We start from the raw sequence: 24,645 nt of genomic DNA on the forward strand, positions 1-24,645 counted from the left end.
GATTTTTATAATTGATCATTCTGTGATTTATACACTGTAATTATAATTAGGTTGAAAGAGATTTTAAAAAGCCAGTTCCCTGGTAGCCAGGGCCATTAAATAATGCTAAGCTGCCAAAACAAAAATTAGGTGGGAACCCAGCCACCGCATGCTAAGCGCCTGTCCCCATGTCTGACACACAGGGAGGTTCCACACCTTACCGGGCGCATCACCCGCAATGCTGACGCCTGCTTCAGTCGAGATCATTCGTCAGGTGTTTGTCTTAAACCTGGTTGGACACAAACAGATAGAAACTTTGAGGAGCTGGTGTATAACAAAAGGAAAAGGTGGGGGAGGTTGGAAAGGTTAATTAAAAATGTAATGATCCCATGTGCTGAGGCAGCACTCTTAATCACCATGGCAGCAAGCCTGTGACTGGCACACCACATCTAAGAGACATCTCATTTTTTAGTGTATGGAAACAGTTGGGGAGGGATTGGAGTGAAGGGAGTGGAGTGAAGGCAGGTGACTGTATGTACATAAAGGAATGGCAGTCTAATGGATTAGACTGCCTTGACCTGTGGTCAACATTGGGAACTGTTTTCACCAGGTAGAAGAATTATTTCCAAATTCATAAGTATTCAAAATGTTTCCCCTGTTCTCAGCCCCAAAGGAAGCTTAGATATGGCTTCAGACTTGATTGATGTAGCTGTGTAGAATATAAAAAAAGCAGGGCCATCAGGAAATGCACATTGTTTAATACAATAGGTCTGAAACATGTGTAAATAGAAAAATGGGCTCCAAACAGCCAACACATGGGTTTTAAATGTAATTTTTTGCACCTCAGCTGGAAAAGGCCAAACTCTTGAAGGATCAATTACAAGGGTCACAACCTGCATGATCAGATTTTGCCACCTGATCCACTCAGATATCAGATGACTGTCAACGTGAGCTTCCAGAAAAGCTTGCTTACCCCTGGGAAGAGCTTGGCGCCTTTTGCTCATTATTCATTTGTGGGGCTAATACATTAGAGAAAGCCTATTGGAAGAGGAACAGTAGTTGTGTTAACATGGCAATTAATCAAGTCAGAAAGAAAGAAGGAACGAGTTGTGAGTTCTGTTCTGCAGCCCCACAAAGAAGGGGAGAAAGGTAGCCGGATATTGGCAATCCTCTGCCGACAGCACTCTCTCGCCGTGTCCTGCGAACTTTCTGCCTAATCCATCATAGTGCACGCAGCCCATGCACATTTTAATATACTTCCTGCTCGATTCCATCGCACAGCCTGCAGAAATGGATCGCCACGGGTTTGCATTGCTGCTTCATCCTGAACAGCACCAGTGGTGTTTACCAATAATGGTGGCATTTTTCTGAGTGTAATGTGGAGAGGCTCCTGGTCACAGTGGTGGCCTCTTTGATTTGGGACAGTGTAAGGATTGTTATTTGGGGCAAAGGCAGTTCCTTGCTTCAGAGGTTTTTGAATTTGGATACTTCTCTCGGCTCATTGTATTTCCTTGACATAACACATCTCCCTGGGTGAGATGGACCTCGTAAGTTTGCCTGCAGGTCAGGGTTGACTTTGGGATCCATGCACTTTCTGGATCAACAGAGAGACCAGTGCCTTTGAGAGCATAGAACCTCTGCCTGTGGTTTCATTCCGTCCTTGGCTATCATCCTAAATATTTCAAGTTATAATTTGAAAAAGCAAATTAATATTGTACGTTAAACCAGAGGATATTGAGAATTGAAGGGACTCCATTTATCATTTCTTACATATGGGGGAAGGAGGGTCCACAGGGGTAAAACTGACTTATGCACTGATGCACAGATGATTGGACCAAATATAAAACCCAAATCTAGCCAGGCATGGTAGCTCATGCCTATAATCTAGGTGCTTGGGTAGTTGGGTCAGGAGGACTAGTTTGAATTCAAGGACAAACTGTGCTGCAGACGTGTTCAAAAAGCAAATGGTAGACAGACAGACAGACAGATATTCTAACTCCCAAACCATCATTCATTGACAGCACTTGACTCTGTTTTGGGCTTTGGTTCTCCAGTTTTGACGACTGTCATTCATCTCATGCCCAAGAAATCAAAAGAAAACTCTCGGTTAGATACAGTCCCACTGGAAAGGCTTCCAGTGTGGATAGAGAGAGCAGTCTGTAACCTGCAAAGTAATGGCACGGTTGTGTTGAGCTTTGAAATAAAAAGCTGGTTAAATGGCATCCTCCATAATAGAGTGTGGGGGCCCAAGCTGGAGAGGTACACATTAGCCGAACACAACCTACTGGCATATGCCCTAACCTCTGATTAAAAAAAAAAGGATTTCCAGTAAACAGCCTTCATTCTGAGAACATTCCCATTCAGCCAGCACTCCCAGACACTCCATCAAGTTAAAGAATGAGGAGCAGCAGATGGTGGGAGAGGATAGGGATAGAGGGGAGGAAAGCAGGATCACAATGCTGAGTTCAAAAACGGGCTGTGTCCAGGGCGGTCCTGACAGTCACGGTAAAGCTGAGGCCAGCAATGGGGAGAAGAGCCCAGAGGGTAACATGGGAGTGTTCTGCTCCTCCATGTGGGCCTGATAGGATGAAGAGCCATGTGCCTGCGCTGGTCAGTAATTTCCTGTCTCCTCTGACTGCTAGTCATTGAAGTGACATGTTGTTGTTGTTGTTTATTTCTAGTAGGAGATCATTTCATAATACAGAGATTCAATGTTCTTCCCGACTGAAGCGTAGCACGCTCTTACATGTCGTGTGATTTCTGGGGCATTTATTGTAAACTTCTTTGCAGCAAGGCTTGCAGCACCAGGGTTCAAGAGAGAGCTGGAAGTGGGGTTTGCGGGGGACTCAGAGGAGAAGGGACTGAGAGCTGTTACGTGCTGTATATACGTAGCTGTCTAAGAAAGGCCTATTTTTAAAGAGTGGCATAACGGAAATTTATCTTTTCTGAATATTTTATTATGAACATTTGCAGCCCTACAGACAAGTGGAAGCATTTTAATAGTTAACACACATACCCCAACGTTTAGAGGCCACCCTCAACATTTGAAAGTGGTTATTTTGGGGAGAACATCCATCAACCCCTTTTAAGTTTTAAAACGAAACCATCAGTACCCATCCTTTAAATACTTCAGTGTTGTGGGAATTCGCTCACCAATGACCTTGGGGTATCTGGCCTGATAGAGGCGTGGTTTTCTTCTGGGTACGTGACTGCTTAAAACTGAGGAGGGGGCACATGCTTGCTCTCTCTTAGGGTGGTTGCAGACCACATGACTGGTTCCATTCACCCCTGGGCAGGATGGAGGACAACGATGGCTGTTTACTTTGTTCTGTGTCTGTGAGTGTATACCTCCCCATTTTGTATCTTAATAAATCCTTGATGCCCTTTAACAGACTCTTGGATTTGCTTAACAAGTGGCGTCCAATGTGATCAGACCCCAGATACCCCTACTGGGGCACATTGCCCTACACTAACCCCCACCAGCAGTTAGCTGCTCCATAGAGCCAGTCTCTGCTCACAGTGTTCACCTTTGGCCTAGTTCCTTTTTGGGGTGGGGTGGGGATGGAATATTTAAATAGTCACAAATCTTGTCTGCACCATACGCTCAGGTTTTAACCTAAACTATATACCCAGCCCCATGTCAGGGTACAGAATGTTGCCATGAATCTTGAACGTTCTCTCTAGCTCCTTCCAGTCAATCTCTGTGCCCATCTCTAGGAGTAATTATTCTCTTTCTCTTGTGTTTGCCTAGAGAATTACATAGAATGTAAGTTTTCTCTACCCCAGCAGGCCAGTGTAACCCGTGTCCAAGGGCCATGTGTAGCAGAGGGGAGGTATGGCTGCAGCAGAGGGGAGGTAATGGCTGCAGCCCAACACAAAACTGTTAACTTTCTCAAAACATGATTGATTTTTTTCTTACCAATACTCAGTTGTGTGGTTCTCAAGTATGAATTTTGTAGATGACAAACATCTTGTCACAGTGTCAAAAGGCTGAGTGTGCTCAGGCCTAAGGCTTTCATCTTTTCCTTCCAGCATAGCGTTTTTGTGATTCATCAATGCCATTGTGTTCATAGTTGACTCATTCTCATTTCTTATTTCTCAGTGGTATTTCACTGTCTGTCTTTTAGACTGGTTCCCTGTCAATGATACATCAGTACATTTTTGGTTATAGTTTGAGAACTTCATACATGGGTACTAACATCACTCCTGACACCCCCAAGTCTTCCCTTGTCTCCCTCTCAAACTCATCACCTCTTTTTGAACTGTTGTTGCTACATACATATATGTGCTCTAAACACACACACCACTGAGTCCTTCAGCATTGCTTAAATGTATCCAGGGCTGACCACTTAGGATTAGACAACCTGTACAGGAGCTAGTTCCTGGAGAAAACTGATTCTCTCTCCATAGCCATTGGCCACATGCAGCACTTACTTTTAAAGTGGGCCTTGTGACATTGTCATTGTCATTGTGCAGGTCTTGTTTGGGCGACCATATTGTTGAGAGTTCATGGGGGCATCTTTCCTATCTGGGGTGCACCGTCAATCTAGCAGCAAGTGTCTGTTATGAATATTTACTATGTAAAGATGTGTTACATTTGTTTATGCTGTAAAATATTACTTTAATTGTGTAGAGGTGTGTTACATTTGTTTCTGGTGTCTTTGTTAATGGTGTAAAGATGTGTTACATTTGTTTATGCTGAATTAGCTTAATTGTATAAAAATGAGTTGCCGTTTCACCTTGCCTGCCTAAGTCACCTGATTGGTCTAATAAAAGGCTAAACGGCCAATAGCCAGGCAGAGAAAGGATCAACAGGGCTGGCAGGCACAGAGAATAAGTAGGAGGAGAAATCTAGGCTAGAAGTTACAAGAGAGAGCAGAAGAATGAAGAGAACGAGGGAGAAAGAGAGGCACACACACCCGGCCAGAAGCCAGGCAGCCACCAGACAGACAGACACTGGAGGAAGCAGGAAAGTAAGATACACAGAAATAAAGAAAGGTTAAAAAGCCCTGAGGCAAAATGTAGATAAAGAGAAACAGATTAAAACAAAGAGCTAAGATAAAGCTGAGCATTCATAACTAATAACAAGTCCCCATGTCATGATTTGGGAGCTGGTTGGTGGCCCAAAAGAAAGCCTGCTACAGCTTTCCAGGTCCTCTGGCTCTTACCTCTCTGTCCTTCTGTGTGTTGTCCCTGAGCCTTAGGTGTAGGGGTTATATTGGAGATATCAGTTGAGTCTGAGCCCCACTACTGCCACTTACTTGATGCATTTGACCAGTTGTACCTCTCTATAGTCTCCATGTGTTGCAAAAAGAAGCTGCATTTGTCTGTGAGTCATATATCGATAGGTATTTGGAATACAGTTAGAAATTACCTTAGTTTAGGAAAAGAACAGTAGTAGATTCTCCTCTAGGGTATGTGACCTCTTCTGCCAAGGGGCTTGCCTGGGTTTGCAGTACCAGTCCTGGATTCCCTTATACCGAGTGGGTCTTAAGTCCAATTAGACAGCTGTTGGTTGCCCTAAAGATGAAGTGTCACTACTACACCATTGGTGGTATCTTACCTGGCTAGTCATTTGCTGTGGTTCATAGGACCTTCTGATACTAGGAGGGTTAGTCCTGGAGGAGCTGCCAGGTTCATTCCACCTCGATTCCTCCAAGTCCTGTGGGGTATCTTCAGTAATGCAAGTCTTGTTTGTGGTCATGGGTTCTTCTTGTAGATATTTGTGCATGACTGATATGATGATGATCATTGAGTAGACTGTGTGTGTGGTATTCATAAGACACCACCTAAGTTTTCCCCAGTGTGCTTGGACTTCTAGAAGCTCCACATTCGTTCTGCATTTGAAGTTACTGGACTTTAGGTTTAACCATTGCAATTGTTGAGTGAAACATCTCATTTTAGTTTTATTTTGATTTTTTTATATAATTAATGATGTTGAATACTTAACATGTGTTTATTGGCCATTTACACATTTATTTCTCTGACATGTATGTTAAAATATTTGGTCTGTTTTTAAAGAGGATACTTTCTCTTCATTGTTAAGTTTTAAGCATTCTTCATATATTTTGGATGGTGGTACTTTGTCTGATACATGTTTGTGACTATTTTCCCATTAAGGCCTTCTGTAAGATTTTCTTATCAGTGTCCTTATACCAACAGGAGTTTTTAATTTCTATGAACTCTAACTTAGAGAAATTTTTTCTTTGATTTATTTTTTTTATTTTATATGGTCCTATAATGTTTGTTGACTGCCCAGATTATTTTATGTTCTAATACAGTCATGATTTTAGCTTCTATATTTGAGTCAATAATCCTATCCTATGTTGATTTTATACATGGTGTGAAGTGGGGGTTGAAAATTTGGGATTTTTGTCTTTTCCTTCTTCTGGCACCTTTTTGTTGTTGTTATTGTTTTGTTTTTCGAGACAGAATTTCTCTGTGTAGCTTTGGAACCTGTCCTGGAATTCACTCTGAAGATCAGGCTGGCCTTGAACTCACAGAGATCCGCCTGCCTCTGCCTCCCGAGTGCTGGGATTAAAGGCATGCACTACCACCACCCAGCTCGGCACCATTTATTGAAAAGACATTTTTTCCCCATTGGGTTTCTTTAGTATCATTTGTTTTCGAAACTCAAATAACTGTGGGTGCCTGAAGTGGACACCTTCCTGAGACCTGTCGTCCGCTCCAGTCTGTGGATGCCTATGCTACACCACATTGACTTGATGGCTGTTGAGCATCTTCATCCTTATTCAGGTTGCTTTTGGTACTCTGAATCACTTTCATTTACATGTAAATTTAAGAATGTGAATGCCGCAGGGCGGTGGTGGCACACGCCTTTAATCCCAGCACTCAGGAGGCAGAGGCAGGTGGATCTTTGTGAGTTCAAGGCCAGCCTGGTCTAGAGAGCAAGATCCAGGAAAGGCGCAAAGCTGCACAGAGAAACCCTGTCTCGAAAAACCTAAAAAAAAAAAAAAAAAAAAAGAATGTGAATGCCAATTCTAAAACATTAAGGTTTAGAGGTAACTGACATGTTAATTATATTGGGTCTTCTGGTCCATGAACATGGTATATATTTCCATTTATTAGTCTTTTTAATTTTTTTATCAGCAATGATTTTGACTTTTCAGTATATAGATGCTACATATGTTTTTATTTTTTGTTATTTGCTACTATTGTACGTGGAATTGCAGTTTAAATTGCCCTGATGGTTTGCAATTATTATATAAAAGGGATAGGTGTGTTAATTAGATTGGTTTAATCATCCCACGATGTTGAGCACATATTAGGTGTATTACATTGCACTTTATAAATATTAGTTTGTCAGCTAATTAATTAAACTTGTGATGTGGAATGCTGACTGTGGACATGACATGGCTGTTGGATGCATCAGTGCAGCAGCTGTGGCTGTGACCTACTCAAGACCAAGCCACTCAACATTTCAACATCGACTAGGGAGGCGCCCCTGTCAGAGGAGCTGTTGGTAATTAATGGTTCCCAAGGGAGGCATGTAGCTAAAGTTTTCCTGCCTGGCCCACAGTCAGGACAAATCTCTCTCACCTGCCAGTCCCACAGCAGCTCAGACCCGACCAAGTAAACACAGAGACTTATATTGGTTACAAACTGTATGGCTGTGGCAGGCTTCTTGCTAACTGTTCTTACAGCTTAAATTAATCCATTTCCATTAATCTATACCTTGCCACATGGCTCGTGGCTTACCGGCATCTTCACATGCTGTTTCTCATCATGGTGGCTGGCAGTGTCTCCTGACTCAGCCTTCCACTTCCCAGCTTTATTCTCCTCCTTATCCTGCCTACACTTCCAGCCTAGCCAATGGTCAATCAGTGTTTTATTTATTGACTAATCAGAAACACATTTGCCATACAGACCATCCCACAGCACTTCCCTTTTTTTTTTTTTTTTCAAAAAGGAAGGTTTTAACCTTAACAAAGGAAAATTACATATAATTTGGGAATTTGGGCGTAGCTTCTCTTACTACTTCCTGCTGGAGGGGGGCGCTATAGCTTATGGGGATACAAAGAAAATTTTTGGATTATGGAATAGCCCATGAGGGTGTATCGTCTGAGCCAGTTGCCTTGAAACGGTTCTAGATGTTGGATCATCTGGGCCTTGGTGTCATCGGAGACCTTTTAGGTGGTCTTGGCTGGTCAAACCTGATGTGTCTTAATCTGGAACAAATCCATAGCCTCTGGCTTTCTGTGGAAACAAAAGCAGAGCCTCCTTTCCAAAGCAACATATCTTTACATCCAAATTTTGAAGTCAAGGTACCTTTAAAATATACATTTTGGCATAACTCAACAGCTTTTGCAATCAAATGTTTTTCTGCAGTTAAAAATCCCAAAGACAACACAATCCAGATTCTCTGTGTAATATTCATCTTCACGTGACTTATTTTTTATATTAATTTTACTGTCTCTTTAAAGACTTTATTTTTTAAAACTATGTATTTGTTTCTATACTGTATATATCACCTTTTTTTGTCTCTTTTAAGCCTATGTATATTTTACACACATTTTAAACTATTACATCTGAATCTGTCTTATTGTGAATCTATTGCTTTAAGCTGCAGCAGCTGTGGCTGCTGGCTCCGCCCACCTCAGCTTCCCAATATGGCATGGTACTTTACCACCAGCTCTGGGAGCTATCGTGGGTCTATGCTTTTATCCAAGCAGCGTGTAGCCCAGAAACCTCTTTTTTTTTTTTTTTTGTACTAGCAAAGGCTAAATCCACCACACAGCTTAATGTGCCACTTGCAGAGGCCTCATTCCCGCCATACTGCAGGTCGAGCATGCACGCACGCTAGGAACCCGCCAGTAGCTCAAACCGGCAGGCTGCCGCTAACTTGAAAAAGACAACTAGGAACTGTTTTTAGCTCCGTTTTAGAATCTCTTTTCTCAGGTTTTAGGTGGAAACTCTTGTCACCACGTTGGACGCCATTTGTAGCTAGAGTTTTCCTGCCTGGCCCACAGTCAGGACAAATCTCTCTCACCCGCCAGTCCCACAGCAGCTCAGACCCGACCAAGTAAACACAGAGACTTATATTGGTTACAAACTGTATGGCCGTGGCAGGCTTCTTGCTAACTGTTCTTACAGCTTAAATTAATCCATTTCCATTAATCTATACCTTGCCACATGGCTCGTGGCTTACCGGCATCTTCACATGCTGTTTCTCATCATGGTGGCTGGTAGTGTCTCCTGACTCAGCCTTCCACTTCTCAGCTTTATTCTCCTCCTTATCCTGCCTACACTTCCAGCCTAGCCAGTGGCCAATCAGTGTTTTATTTATTGACTAATCAGCAACACATTTGCCATACAGAACAAAATTCCCAAATATACCAAGCTGACTTTGGAGATGTGTAAAGGTTAAAACCTTCCTTTTTAAGAAAAGAAAAGGGGAAGTGCTGTGGGATGGTCTGTATGTCAAATGTGTTGCTGATTGGTCAATGAATAAATCACTGATTGGTCAGTGGCCAGGCAGGAAGTATAGGCGGGACAAGGAGAATAAAGCTGGGAAGTGGAAGGCTGAGTCAGAGAGACACTGCCAGCCGCCATGATGAGAAACAGCATGTGAAGATGCCGGTAAGCCACGAGCCACGTGGCAAGGTATAGATTAATAGAAATGGATTAATTTAAGCTGTAAGAACAGTTAGCAAGAAGCCTGCCACGGCCATACAGTTTGTAACCAATATAAGTCTCTGTGTTTACTTGGTCGGGTTTGAGTGGCTGTGGGACTGGCGGGTGTTAGAGATTTGTCTTGACTGTGGGCCAGTCAGGAAAACTCAAGCTACAGAGGCAGAATTGCTCTCTTGGGGATGTGGCCCCTGGTAGGTTGCCCATGCCCCAGGGGGTAGCCACAGACCCATGTGCATATGAGGAGCACTAGACTCAGGAAACAAAAAATAAATTTGTGACCTCAAAAAGGTACAATTGATTTTTATATTAATTTTGTATATTTGACAGCTAAATTTAATTATTCTAGCAGTTGTTTTATATATTCTTAGGGTTTTTTTAAAGGGGTGTGTGTGTGTCTGTCTGTCTTCCTCTCTAGTATTTTTTTATTTATTTCTGTTTCTCTGTTGCAAAGGCTAAGACCCTCTACTATGGAACTGACTCTGAATGGTGAGGATGTGCGTCCTTGGTTCCTGATCTTAGGCAGAGACTTTATTTTACGATGATATAATTGTATCTGTGTGTCATAGCTGCCCTTTCTCAAACTGAGGAAATTATTTTCTATTCTTAGTTTGCTGGATATTTGTATTGAGTGAGTGTTGGAATTCACTCAACACATTTTTTTTCTACTAAAGTAATGTATTTTTTTCTTCTTGAATTCTGTTACTGTGGAATCACATTGAATTTTAAACATCAAACTTGTTTTGGATCCTTGGGGAAATAGTGTGTTGTCTTCTTAACATATTGCTAAACAACTCGCTCAAATTTGTGGGAGATTTTTACATCTGTTTTTGTATGGAGTGGGAGTTTGTTGTTGGCTTGTTTTTGCCTCTGCTGGGTCCCTGTGTTTGGATTTCCTGGTCTCATCGAGGTGAGAAATGTAGTGGAAGTCTTTGACCCTTTCATAAGGGTCAGAAATGTGTCGGAAGTCACTTATAACCTGTGAGGTGGCAATAAATTGGTTTTGCCCCTCCAAATGTGCCAGGTTGTACACTTTAGAATTTGTCACAGGCTTTGAAATTACAGTAAGGAGATGGTGTAATGGCAAGGCTTAATGTATGGAAGAAAATAGAATCAGCAGAAAGTGAGGCAAAGTCACAGCTACTGCTAAACTAAGTTAGCTGTGGACAATTGGTTCAGACATAACACACTTTACTGTTTCTACTTTGTACAAAGCTTTGCCTTTAGAATATTGCTTTTCTTTTCTTTATAACGTTAAGGAGGAAAAAAGAGCTGGGCAGAGGTGATGGCCCAGTCTGCAAAGCATTTGCTGCATAAGGGTGAGGAACTGAGTTTAGGTCCCCAGCACGCACATAAAAGCCTGGCATGGCAGAGTATGACCATGTGATCCCAGTGCTGGGGCTAGAGGAGTCAGACAGGACTCTGGAGCACTCTGGCCAGCCAGGCTAGCTGGGTGTGTATGTGCTCTAGGTTCCATGAGAGAGCCTGTCTCAAACAGATGACGGGTGCTAGAGCTGACCTGCTTCCGATACTGACCTCGCTTCCACATATGCATGCAGACATTTGTACACACACGCAAACACACACACACACACACACACACACACACACACACACACACACACAGACAGACAGACAGAGAAGCTAATAGCTTATGTAATTCTAAAAAATGTTCAATAGGCAACAATGTTGTGGGAACAGAGAAGTATATACCAGACAAGTGTTTCTTTTTTTTTTTTTTTGGTTTTTTGAGACAGGGTTTCTCTGTGTAGCTTTGTGCCTTTCCTGGAACTCGCTTTGGAGACCAGGCTGGCCTCGAACTCACAGAGATCCGCCTGCCTCTGCCTCCCGAGTGCTGGGATTAAAGGCGTGCGCCACTACCGCCTGGCAAGTGTTTCTTAAGCTTGTATGTTGCAGTATGGATTACTTCCAGAGAAAAAGAAATTTTGTGGGTGTCATAGGTTGACTTATTACTTTATTGTAATATCATCTTAGATGGTAAGCAGAAAGAGCCTTTGCTTGTTTTCACACCATTGTAAAAGCAACACAAGTTAAATAGTAAAAGATTAAACTTTGAAATCAACAGAATGCAAATGAATAACAGTTCAATGTAACATTGTTCCGCTGGAACTTAGTGAATTCTTATCATCGTAATGAACCTGGTGCCAGATGTGAGCCCAGGTTCGTTTTAGTTCAGCAGGCCTGTGATGCCTGGTGCATGGGGTGACATCTCCATTGTTCTCCTTTGAGGTTGTATGCGTTGCTGCGTCATGTGTCACTGGCGACATTCCTTATGTGTTAGCCTCTTCTGTCTCAGATGATTTTGTTCTATGCAGACTTTAGACATCAGTACAGACACGAAGGTGCCACTATCATCTAGCCTTAAGGGCCTATCCCAGATGATATGAAATAAGTTTATTATTTTCAGTTATCATAAAGCATTCACGATGTATAAACTTAGAGGACTATAGACACGCAAAACCACAAATTATCCTTGGATCTAGCAGCCCAGCATTCGACATCTCAAGGGCTCAGTCGGCCAAGTGTGTAGCATGCCTGATGCCCTGGCACCCTGCAAACTTCACGTGACACACACGTGTGATCCCAGAACTCCAGATGATAAGCAAGAGTATTAGAGGTTCAAGATTATCCTCAGCTGCAAGTGGAGCTCAAGGCCAGCCTGGGGTGCATAAGTCCTTGTACTTAGAAAAGAAATTGCAGACAGTGGTGGCTCACACCTTTAGTCCCCCCAACACTCAGGAGGCAGAGGCAGGTGGATCTCTGGAACAGCTGCATCACTCACTATGAAAGGCTAGAAGTCTTCTTGCCGCCCTCCATATGGGACCTGCAGGTCTCGGAGACCACAGACAGTGCAGTAGCTCACGGCTTGTGGTACCAGGCTATAAAGTGGGTTCCCATTTGGAATACTTTCTTAAAACCAGCCACTTTTTTCCATAGAAAAACTCTTTGAAATTTTGGTTACTTTGTGTGCCTTTATGTTTGTGTTCTGTAAAAGCTATTTCTGAGGTTGTGGTAAGGATATCTATTATGCAATCTTACCTTCTAGCAATTAAAATGGTTATTATATTTTGATTTATTTTGTGTGTGTTGGGGGTGATGATGAGGGAGTACCATGGTGTGGAGGTCAGAGGCCAGCTTGTGTTAGCTGGCTCTCTCCTTGCACCATGTGGGTTCCAGAGGTCATACTCGGGTCAGGCTGGACAGTAAACACCTTTACCTTCTGAACCATCTCAGCAACCCCCTAGCAGAAATGTAAGACTAAGTACAGGATCAGTAACTTTAGACAGGTTCTTGTATTGAAGACCTCTCAACTTGAAGAACATACTCAACTTGAAGCTGGAATCTTGTTCCCACTGAGTAGCAACTATCTCCATTACCTCCCCTCAGCCCAGCAGCCTTCTTGGAGTTGGACCATTTATCATCCTTACATGAGTGGAATCACATTTGTTTTTCCTTCAGATAATGACTCATTTCACTAAGACTAATGTCCTCAAGTTTCTTCTATATTGTAACAGGTTGCAAGGCTTCCTTCCTTTTTAAGGCAGAGTAATATTCCACATACTCTTATGTACCCATTGCCTTACGTTTCAGCCCCACCCAGCCCACTTGGACTATGTTCTTTCTTGTCAGTTCTCTGACCTCTTGTAATTTACCAGGTGCCTTCCGTCAATTGAGAGAACATGCTAAGAAAGAAAGAGAATAGAGAGGAGCTTGAGCCTGAGTAGGGAATTGCTTGGGAATCTGTTCTGTAGAGTGCTAGTTTGCTACTCCCCTGCCTGCTCTTGAGGGCCACTGGTATAACTGCTTATCAGCTGCTATGGGCCACCTTATCAGTGGGTTCTGGAAGGTTCCTTTACTTTCTCTAGAGAAACTCCTTTACATGGGATGTGACAGTTACTTTTAAGTGTCAACTTGCCACAACCTAGGAATTACCCAAGGAAGAGTCTTAGTTGAGTAACTGTCTTTATCAGGTTGGTCTGTGGGTATGTTTCTGGGGATTGTCTATTATAGCAGGATATTTCTCTGGTCCTGTCTGGCCCCAAGGCCCAGAGGAATCTCTCCCACCCACAGTCCCACAGCCACTTATAAAATAATTACTCAGAGGCTTATATTAATTACAAACTGTATGGCCTATGGCAGGCTTCTTGCTAGCTGGCTCTTATAGCTGAACTCAACCCGTTTCTATTAATCTATAAGTTGCCACATGGCCGTGGCATTACCGTCTGCTGGCATCTTGTTGCTCCTTGGGCAGCAGCTGGTGTCTCTCCTGACTCCGCCCTTCCTCTCTCTCTATCTCTGCTTGGATTCCCTGCCTGGTTGTAAGCTTTCTTGCCATAGGCCAAAACAGCTTTATTTATTATCCAATGGGAGACACACATATTCACAGCGTACAGAAAGACATCCCACAGCAGTCTAGATTGTTAATTGAAGTGGTTGATTGTAGGAAGACCCAGCCCGCTAGGAGAGGAGGAACAGGAGTAACTGTGTAACAGTGAAGAAAGCTCTCAAGTGCTCAGCATTCACTTCTCTCTGCCCTCGGCTGTGGGTGTGATGTGAGAGGCTGGTTCAGAGCTCATCTTGGCTTCTCTCCTCGATGATAGACTGTGCTCTGGAACAGTAAGCCAAATGTACTCTTTCCCTGCTTTGTCTTTTTGTCAAGGTGCTTGTCCCAACAAAGAAACTAGAGCGTGGGTCCTGAGCGCAGTTCCCCTAGTCCATTTACTTGAAACTTCCCCATTGGCCCAGGCAGCATGTGCAGCTGCCCGGTGGATGGGATCTGACTCCTGGAAACTCCCATCCAGACCACACAAGAGCAGCCCACAGTGGGAAGCACTGGTTTCCCAGGCAGCCTGGCCATAGAGATCCTGAGCAGAAGGTAGCATATGCTCTGTGATATTTTTAAAGCCTGTGGAGTACAAGCCCAGAGAAGTTCTATCCAAAATCCTATCTGGATTTTTCTAATCAGGAACTTCAGTGTCCACAGAGCCGACATTTTGGATGTGGTGAGCTAAGTGGTAATTGAGGTTTGCGAAATTTTATGTGCCTTATTCTGGTGTTCTTCCAATGGCCTGTGAGCTGAAACTTAGATACAAACTCTCTGGAGTTGCTTCTTCCTGTTTAGAGAGGCTGGCATAATATTTTGTCTTCTGGGCTCAAATAACCATGTAATTACTCGGTAATCATATAGTAATTAGCATGTTCTATACTCATTTATTACATAATTATATTCCTGGAGGATTGCATGGCAATTATACTTGCATTCAGCATATCATTTTATATACTGTATCATGAACAAGTATATAATTTGTTGCTGTTTTCTTTGATCCTGATTTCAGTTTACCAAGCAGGAGCTGGAAACATTTCTCCAGTTGCCTTTTTTACTGGTAGCTGGGCAAGCGCCCACATTCCCCAGGCTTGGATCCATAGCTTCACAAAGACATCTAGGGACTACTGTAGGCTCTTAGCCTTTGCACCCTAACACTTCTCTTTGTATTGACCATTGTGCTACCAGGTTTGAAACTCTGAATTCTAGAGGGTGTGCTGGGCAGGTGAATGGCGAGATCCCGGTGCAGATGTACTCAAAAGCACTGTTCTCACTCTTCTCTCTCCGCATTGCAGTGGAGCACATTTCCAAAGGGAACAACTGCCTGGATGCGGCCAAGGCCTGCAACCTGGATGATACCTGCAAGAAGTACAGGTCTGCCTACATCACCCCGTGCACCACCAGCATGTCCAATGAAGTCTGCAACCGCCGCAAGTGCCACAAGGCCCTCAGGCAGTTCTTTGACAAGGTCCCGGCCAAGCACAGCTACGGAATGCTCTTCTGCTCCTGCAGGGACATTGCCTGCACTGAGCGGCGGCGACAGACTATCGTTCCTGTGTGCTCCTATGAAGAAAGAGACAAGCCCAACTGCCTGAACCTGCAGGACTCCTGCAGGACAAACTACATCTGCAGGTGAGTGTGCTGGCAGCCGGTGACGGATGCGGTTCAGAGGAAGCCTTGGCTGCTGCTCTAGCTGCCAGAGCCCAGGTTTCTGTGCTGTTCTCAGGGCAGGTCCTCTGAGTGGAGTGGTAGGAGTCTGACCTCTGCAACAAGGCTTTCGCAGCTGCTCTGCACACACCTGGGGGATGCTTTGAGGCAGAAGGGGAAAGTCCACTGCTTACATGGAGCCCTCTAGGGTGAGGGAGGCACCCGGGTGAGGTGAGGTTGTAGTATGTGCTCGCTCGGGTTCCCAGGGGCGGCCAAGCCTGGAAAGGAGTTCTTGATCTGCAGGTGCAGCACACTGGAAGAGACCAGGCAGTGGGAGTTGGCTGTGCCCAGCCTTTAGTGTGTGTGTGTGTGTGTGGGGGGGGGGGTGACGTAGAAAACATTTGTTTCCTTCTCGTTTTGACCATTTATTGGTTTATTTTTAACATTTGAAGGAGTACGTGAACACATTTTGTGGGGAGAAAAGGGTGTGGAGGTGGGGAGTGGGGCAGAGGGAGGGTTGGTGGTGGGGAAGAGGGAGGGTTGGTGGTAGGGGAGGCAGGGGGTGTGGAGGCCGGCGGGGGCGGGGGGGGGCGGCTGTACCAGAAGCTCCTTCTCACCCCAGCTCCCCAGCCCTGTTGACAATTTGATGTACATCCTTCCAGAACTTAGAGCTAGAAACCAATAGATACCAGCCAGCAGAGATTAGCTCTGCACAGAGGCTTGCCTTGTCTCTTTCAGAAGAACAGATCGGATCCTGAGCTGTAGATTTCAGCAGGACATCACATCTATACCACCTTCACTTGGTCCTTGGGGTTGGGTAGAGGGGACATCAAGGCCTCTGTAAATCCCTTGTGCTCGGTGGACATGGTAGGCAGATGGGTGACACTGCCAGGTGCCTACTTGTTTTATGATCATAGATTTTGTTTCTAAAGACTAGAAGTCCAGAAAAAACACAGTGCCTGATGTGTTGGTTCTAATTAGCTCTTGGTCTTATTCTGGTGGGATGGGACCTCATTCTTTCTTTAAATTAGCTCTAATCGTGACCAAAGGGAAGTGAGAGTCCTCCTATGTATAACTAACTACCTTATGCTGAAGATCCGTCCGTCCATCCGTCCTCCCTCCCTCCCTCCCTCCCTTCATTACTCCTTCACTTCCTTACTCCCTCCCTTCCTCTCTTCCTTCCTTTTTTTTTTTTTTTTGGTTTTTCGAGACAGGGTTTCTCTGTGTAGTTTTGCGCCTTTCCTGGGACTCACTTGGTAGCCCAGGCTGGCCTTGAACTCACAGAGATCCACCTGGCTCTGCCTCCTGAGTGCTGGGATTAAAGGCGTGCGCCACCACCGCCCGGCCTCTTGCTTCCTTTTTTTGTGTGTTTTCACACACATATTCCTATCTGTGCATCTCCATTGAGACTACAGGCCAGACAGTTCATCCCTAAGATATCTTCCTACCTGCTACTGAGTCGAGGAAGGAGGCCTGGGCTCTGAGTCCTACTGGAGAAGGAAGAAAGATAAACAGGGCAGAAATGGAGGAGTGGATCAACATCTTCCATTGAGTAGTGGCTGGCCAAGGAGATGAATCCTTCCCTTATAAAAGATTAATATTGCCCAGAACTTCCAGGGAAGGTCTATGGCACACTCATGTGAGCCAGAAGCCTACTGTAAGTGTTGAATTTCACCTACACACACTACCATGTTCTGCTAAAGACGTAATCTTTGGATTGCTGTAAATTTGTTAAATTGAACTGGAAGGAGCACTGGGAACTTGAAGACTTGGAGGCTGTTGGGGACATGACAGGAGGAACCCATAGATAATGATTGTTTAGCTGCTCCCCGGGGGCTCAGAGTTACCCTACACAAGAACAAGTTCAAGAAACGAAGAGAATCCCATGGCCAGGAGAGACTCAGCCTAGAGGGCAGAAATGGAAATGGACAGGAGACTAAGACAGTCCTTGCCTAACCCTGAGTGTTCCAACCCTGCCAAGGCCAGAGTGCCATGGACAGAAGCCACGACAATACAGTGGGGTGGAAGCCATGTGAGCGCAGTGACATCTGGGGGTGGTTGGTACTGGTGCCAGTGTTGCTGCTGCTCTGGGGAGGAGTCAGAGCTAGGCTCATCAGGGAGCCCCACCAAGGGAAATTTGTCTCAACGTGACCGATGGGTTTTATACCGTCTTGAGTCTCTCCCAGGAAGGTGACTTCTCTGGCGTTGCCCCTTGTTAGGTTATCAAGCCCGTAATTTCTTTCCGGAGCCTGGACTTAATACTCACAATTTCCCACTCCATGTGCAACGTGGGTAAATGTAATTGGAGCTGCTAAGTTGGCTAGTGGTGTTTTCTTTCAGCAGATTTTGCTAATCTTCTCTTTAATTTTATACTTCGTATTTCATCTCTTCTCAGTCCAGCTTAAGGACGCCTCCATATACCTAACCAGGGCAGCAGCTGGTAAATGGCTGGAGCCTGGCGTTCTATGGGCTTCCGGCTATAATCACCCACCCGTCTAAGCCCAACCCTGGCTCTGCCTCGACGGCTGAAGCATGTGTGAGCATGCCCAACAGGGAGGGGTGGCAGGAGACACCGAGTGTTAAATACCACCCCCTCTGAATCTTCAGACTCTGCAAAGGGCCCTTCCTGCCTTAACATCCTTGCCTATCAAAGAGCTGCTCAAGCTGATTAAAACCACCCTGAAAGTAATGATTTCCTACTGCAGCCTTCAGGGTTCCTTCCCGCGGGTCCCAGGGTGCCTCTGCGTAAAACCGACTCTCTCTGCCTTGAGCCTTCAAACAGATACACAGCAACTTGAGGTTTGCCTCTGTCTTTGTTTTTCTTTCCCTCCTTTCTTCTTTAGTGAAGCTGACAGGCTCCTTTCCTCTGGGGTGGTTGGGGAAGGGGTGAGCTTGACTGCTTAGGCCTGCAAGCTTCTCTGGAGCACAGCACGCACGAGGTGTTATTCGTTGGCTGTGATGGAATCTGAAAGCTCCACGCTCCTCCCCTGGAGCACAGCGGTTCCCCTGGAGCACCACAGCTCACAAGCCACCTTGCTTCTGGTTGCTTTCCTTATTGCCTGGAAGGCTGACAGTACCTAGTGTGGCCTAAAGGAAGCATGTCCTTCATTCCTGATGCAAACTATGTTATATACATTATTAAAATTTATACTCTGCCTGCTCCTGCCCTTCCTCCCAAATCCCAACATTTAGAGTAAGTTCTGCACTTGGGTTCCGACTCAGGATACCAGAGATTTGCTTCGATTGCTCTTAGCTCTAATTAGTCACTCAGGTGCTTGGCTACTCCATTGCCAAGAGAATCTCCTCTTGAGCGTGCTGCTCCAGCTTGCTCTGAAGAATCACAGAGGTAGTCCCATCCTCAGTCTTCTTCCAGTGCCAACTAAAGAGGGAGCCTGAGGCTGCCAAGCAGGCCACCTGTCTTGTGGCTTTCGCTACTCTATGCTGTCCCCAAATGGTCAGGCTGGAGCCAAAATGACCATTCTGTGCATGCAGCAGAGACATTGCAGCCTTGGATACCCGGGTATGCAGTAAGGCATTGTGCCTCAGAGGGCTGGGTTCTGGGGGCCTCAGCCAGAGCCAGCTGTCCACCATGGACAGTGTCCCAGGTTCCCCTTTGCCTGGCAGAATGCTAAGGGAAAGTGTGTTCTCTGCATTTAGTAATGCTGGCTCATGGTTATTTACTTCTAGACTATTCTAGTAATGTTGAATATTGAAAGGAAGCTGGGTATGGCGAAGCCTGCCTTTAATCTCAGCACCTAAGAAGCAGATGCAGACAGATATCTGTGAGTTTGAATCCACCCTGGTCTACATAGAGTAAGTTTCAGGCAAGCCAGGGCTACATAGTGAGACCCTGTCTCAAAAAAACAAAAACAAAACAAAAAAAAACCAAAAAAACAAACAAACAAACACACACACACACACAAAAAAAAAAACCAAACACACACACACACACACACACACACACACACACACACACACACACACCATTTGGGACTAGAGAGATGGCTCAGCTGTTAAGAGTACTTACTGTTCTTTCAGAAGACCCAGGTTCAGTTCCCAGCACCCACACAGGGCTTACAACCACCTATAACAATGGACCCATTTCAGATCTCATTGGGTACTAGGCAGCATGTAGTGCTCATACATATATGCAGGCAAAAGCCCATACACATAAAAATAAAGTAAATAAATCTAAAAGTATTTTTTAAAGGAGGGAGTCAGGGGTTTCAGGACCCCCTCTCTCTGAACCTCTCCTGCCTTCCTGGAGATATTCCTGCTCTTCCTCCTCCAGGTGCCAAGCTGTAAGTCCTCATAGTCTTCAAAATAGTAGCTTCATTTGGTCGCCAGGTATGTGGTTCTTCCTTCTCCTGTGGACTCAGCTATGATTATACCTTAGAAACCAGGGAAATTGGTCAGATTTATTTAAGAAGTCCCTTGGTGTAGTTCTAGAAGAACAGTGCATGCAGTTTCTGAGCTCCTGCCCTATCTAATACCTCATTTGCCACACTCGGGGTGACCCTCTTACATATAAAGGAAGTGTAGCATTGTTAATTTGTCAGCTGGGACAACTAGGGAACATGCCACAAAATGATGGAGGGAATTTCCGCCCTGTGGCTTATTTAGTCCAACGGTGGTTGAGCACCTTTAAAAGATGAGAAAAATGTTTCATTTACCTGAAATTAGACCCTTTTTGTACAGTAAGCTGTGGGTGCTAATGATCAAGACTCTCTCTACTTCCTGGTGTAAGCTCCCGTGTTAAAAACTGAATGCTACATCACTAGATCTGAGCTCGACTTGACATGTGGTGAGTTCGCAAGAAAATGGCTGAGAGGATAATTAATGCCTAAAACGAGATTAATTTGGTAGATTGATTTGGCACTTAATTTTATTTTACACTGATTCATTCACAAATGGAAATCAGCAATTAGACAATGCAAACTTTTGAACCATGGAAAGAAAGGTTTGGGAATATGAGAAACTATAAGTGAAACATTTTCCAGTCCATTTGAGCTGCTTTCATTTCAGATGAGTGTCTTTAGCAATACATTCAAAGTGCCAAACGGCTGGTTTTTAACGCACCCCACCTGGGCAAGCTGTCTCTCCCCCAAGTGCACATGTCTGCACGATGCATACTCACTGGACCTTGAAAGCCGGGCGAGGATCTCCTTCAACACCCGCTGCCCCTTGTCTTTGGCTCTCGGGTGAGGAGAGCATTAGTTCTTCTGGGCCTCTCCTCAGGAGTGTGTGAACCAGGAACGGACTTCTCTGCTCTCTTCTGTACCTCTCTTCTTACCTCTCCTTTGGCAGAAGCCAGAATGAAGCAGTTTGTTTCTTCTGGGATCAGTAGCTTAATAAAAGCCTGAATAGATTTATTCTGCATTCTTCTCTCTGTCCACCGCTCTCACACTTGCCAAGCCCAGGGGATCTCTCGATGTCCCAGTCTGGGCCTCCTCACCATCACCACCCCCAGTCTGTCCCCACACTCTCCAGAGTCGCTTTCTCCACTCTTGGCCTGAAGACAGGAAGAATTAGAGACTCCTTTTTATTATATTTGCCTACTGTGTTGATTTTGGATCTGGAGGGAATCTTAGCACCAGAACTTTCTTCCCCGTTGTTGACTAGGAAAGCAAACGGAAGAAGAATGGGGTAAAAATGCCCAGGAAGCCCAAGAGTGGAGCGAGCGTTCAGGTCATTGGTGACTAAGAAACAGAGAGAGTGAAGCCGAAGGGAGCTTGGGAAGCATGCAGGGGGTGGAGATGGGAAACTCAGTGGTCAAAGCCAAACCCCAGGGCTTCCAGCACCATGCTAGATTCTGTCTCTCCAAGACCTGGAGAGTATCAGAGGAGGTCAGGTGGGCAGGGTCTGGAGAGGATTGAAGGCCAGTTAGGGGGTTCTTGGACTAGATGAGAGGTAAGAAGGATCCAAAGGAAAAGATAAACGTTTAGAAAACTTAACTGCCAGTTAATGTAATTAATAACTATTTGCTGAATGGGTAAATGAATGAACAAAAATAAAATGCAAGTAGGTATGAGAGACAAGGCTGGCAAATGGGGGAGAGTAGAAGTGGCTGTGTAGAGGCTGCTGTTGAAGGGTGTGGTGAGATTTGGTCTCCTGGACAGTGGGCGAGTAAAGAAATTTTCTACATGCTAAAACTTGGAAACTTCCAGTTTATGATGAAAGTCTCTGAAGAGGCCTCGGGGAAATCGGAGAGTTGAGTGAAGCTGGGGTGGGTGAACAGCCTTGACAAGGGAAAGGTGGTAGTCAGTGATTTCAGTTACTCAAAGAGGGATGCTCAGAGGGACACTGGATTTATCATAGAGAGGGTCGAGCCCTCTGTCATCCTGTCCTTTTATCCCTCCCTCTGTGGGATAGTCCATCCATTCATCTGTCTTGTCTATTCATTCTTCCATCTATCTATGTATTACCTATTCATTGCAGATCATCTAGCCGCTGTCCATCCACGTATCCACGTATTCACCCATCCATACATGTATCCATCCACCCATCTGATCTATACTTACTGTGAGAGAATACAAACCTAGACTCTCACATTTTAGAGAAGGAGGCCAACACACACATCTTACATCAGGACATGGTAGTCTCTGGTCAGGGGGCCATGAAGTGCTTTAGGGGAACAGAGACAAGAACACCCAACTCATTAAGGCTTCCTGGAGAAGCCAGCGTTTGAAATAGCTCAGGGGATGAGTTGCATGGAACAGAGCAGTATGGTAGAGAAGCCTGGGGCAATACGAGGGAGGCATGAGAAGTAAAGCACAACCCACCCCTGGGTGTTGATAATGGCCATCACTAGACTGCATGCTTCATCGATGGGACCACACTAGCATTGTCAACTGATGGGACCTCACTGATGGGACTACTTCAGTCTCTGGTCATACCAGCTGTCTGTAGGGGAAGCACACAGCCCGTCTCTACGGCAGAGAGACAGAAGGACCTCAAAGCAAAGACAAGCAAGCTTACTGCCACTTGCTGCAAAGGATTCTTTTTTCTGAGAATAATACAGTGTTCCCACACTGTTCAGTCTTCCTACCTTTAGTTCCAGACAGACAGAATGATGGTCCTGAGTCCAGACACTCTCCATGGCTCAGTAACTAAGACTGCATTAGTTTTAAAGACTGTTTTCATAGAGATTAGGACATAATGTCCATCAGAGCCTCTTAGCATCATTTGAAAAGTGAAAATGGCTTCTCAGGTAACACATGCTCATTAAGTTCTTGCTTTATCTCATTTCCTCCTGAGCTCTCTCTGCTTACTACAGACTGCATGCTCTGTGGCAGCTCACTGCCTCTGAACCGGTTGTTTCCACAAATAGGAAAAAAAAAACACCCACAAGACCACACTGATTTTTTTAATGATTATTGTTAACTTACTATTTACACTATTTACAGTAACTGAGTGTGTATGACAGCTTGGGTCCTGGACATATTGGTCATATATATTTCTTCCAGACACTCAGGCTCATTCTGTGTGATCCCACTGCATTGTCACTCAAGTTCAATCCTTGGTTCTCACCCAGCCAAAAGCAGTGCACGTCAGGAACCTTGGTTGTGCATCTCAGGGTCTAGATGGAGTCTTTGCTGTCACACTGTGATACTAGCTCTAAATAACCAATGCTTCTGTCCTACTCCTGGGACATATCTAATAGGCTTGTCTTCCTAACTCCCCACTGCCCCAAGGCTACTTCATTCATTACCGAAAAATTCTGTGCTAAATGGATAGCATGGGCCTATCCTGTTAGTACAGGGATGGGGGATGGTGTAGTGGGACAAGTCCTTAGGGTCTCCCCTGGAAGCACTGAGGAAGAGGAAGTGAATGGGGAGGTCTCTGGGTCCATGGATTTCAGACCACCTTGTCTAAAGCTGTGGCCAGCTGAGGAAGACCATGTTTGATATCCCCTCTGCTGCCCAATACAGCTAACTTTTCCTCTTCAGAAGAGGCCCACCAGTGGTCCCTATACTCACAGACCAGGATCACATTCCATCAGGCCCAGACCTAAGCTAAGCAGACACATTCTATTCTTCTCAGATCCCTACCTGATTCCAAGGACAGGATGCTTCCATTGCCCATAGCCTCTTTTCAAGGCTGCTTCTCCCATCGCACAGAGAGTGGGGAAGGATGGGCATAAGAGAGACCTAAGGCTTCCTAAGGACCCACCCTCATCCAGACCCTGCCACCAGGGTGGGAGGCACCCCCAGACTGTCCTCATCCAGACCCTGTTGACAGGGTGGGAGGCACCCCCCAGACTGTCCTCATCCAGACCCTGCCACCAGGGTGGGAGGCACCCCCAGACCGTCCTCATCCAGACCCTGCTGACAGGGTGGGAGGCACTCCCCAGACTGTCCTCATCCAGACCCTGCTGACAGGGTGGGAGGCACTCCCCAGACTGTCCTCATCCAGACCCTGCTGACAGGGTGGGAGGTACCCCCAGACTGCTTGCTGCCTCCTAAGCTGAGACTGCAGTTTCCTAAGCACAGAATTTCCTTTTTTGGTCATGCACAGTTGGTAGTTGACACATCACCTGCAGCCCATGACCTGGGGCATTCTCGTTCGTGTACCTGGAACTTGTCCTTTCCAGTATCCTGTAAGCCAGAAGTGGGGCATGTCATGTGTTCAATTAGGACCTGTGGAAGGCAGGGGTAGCCTGGTCAGTATGAACATCAGATCACCACCTCTGGAGCCACTGTGTACTCTCCTCCCCGTCCATCTATTCCTGGAATCCTCCCTGAGCCTCCTCTGCTGATTTTTACCACTGTGGCCTTCTCTTAGGCCAGCATGGGCCTGGGTCTCACACAGACGTGGCGTCCTGATCCCCACCCCCATCTCAGGTTTCTACACCTCCAGGCTGTCCTGTGGAGCATGCTGCCATTTTAGTTTCTATGGGCATTTCCAACTCAGTGAATAGGAAATTTCTCTGTAATTTCCAAAGGTGATTAATTATGCAGAAAATTTCACATCCATGGAAAACAAGAATTTAAAAGAACTACCAACATGAAAAGCTCCACACG

General features: G+C 45.2%; 1 protein-coding gene across 5 annotated transcripts in view; it reads left to right on the forward strand.

Moving 5' to 3' along the window:
* The window catches only part of Gfra1 (GDNF family receptor alpha 1), a 224,311-nt gene that overhangs the window by 141,948 nt on the left and 57,718 nt on the right, over positions 1-24,645 (forward strand). For all 5 annotated transcript variants that reach the window (XM_052761096.1, XM_052761095.1, XM_052761094.1 and 2 more), the window contains one exon: positions 15,271-15,607. In XM_052761096.1, coding sequence (XP_052617056.1) covers positions 15,271-15,607 — 337 coding nt within the window. The remainder of the gene's footprint in view (positions 1-15,270; positions 15,608-24,645) is intronic.

This window comes from Peromyscus californicus, unplaced genomic scaffold, assembly GCF_007827085.1.
Source record: "Peromyscus californicus insignis strain IS unplaced genomic scaffold, ASM782708v3 Scaffold_4__1_contigs__length_199733344, whole genome shotgun sequence".
In the NCBI taxonomy this organism is placed as follows: domain Eukaryota; kingdom Metazoa; phylum Chordata; class Mammalia; order Rodentia; family Cricetidae; genus Peromyscus; species Peromyscus californicus.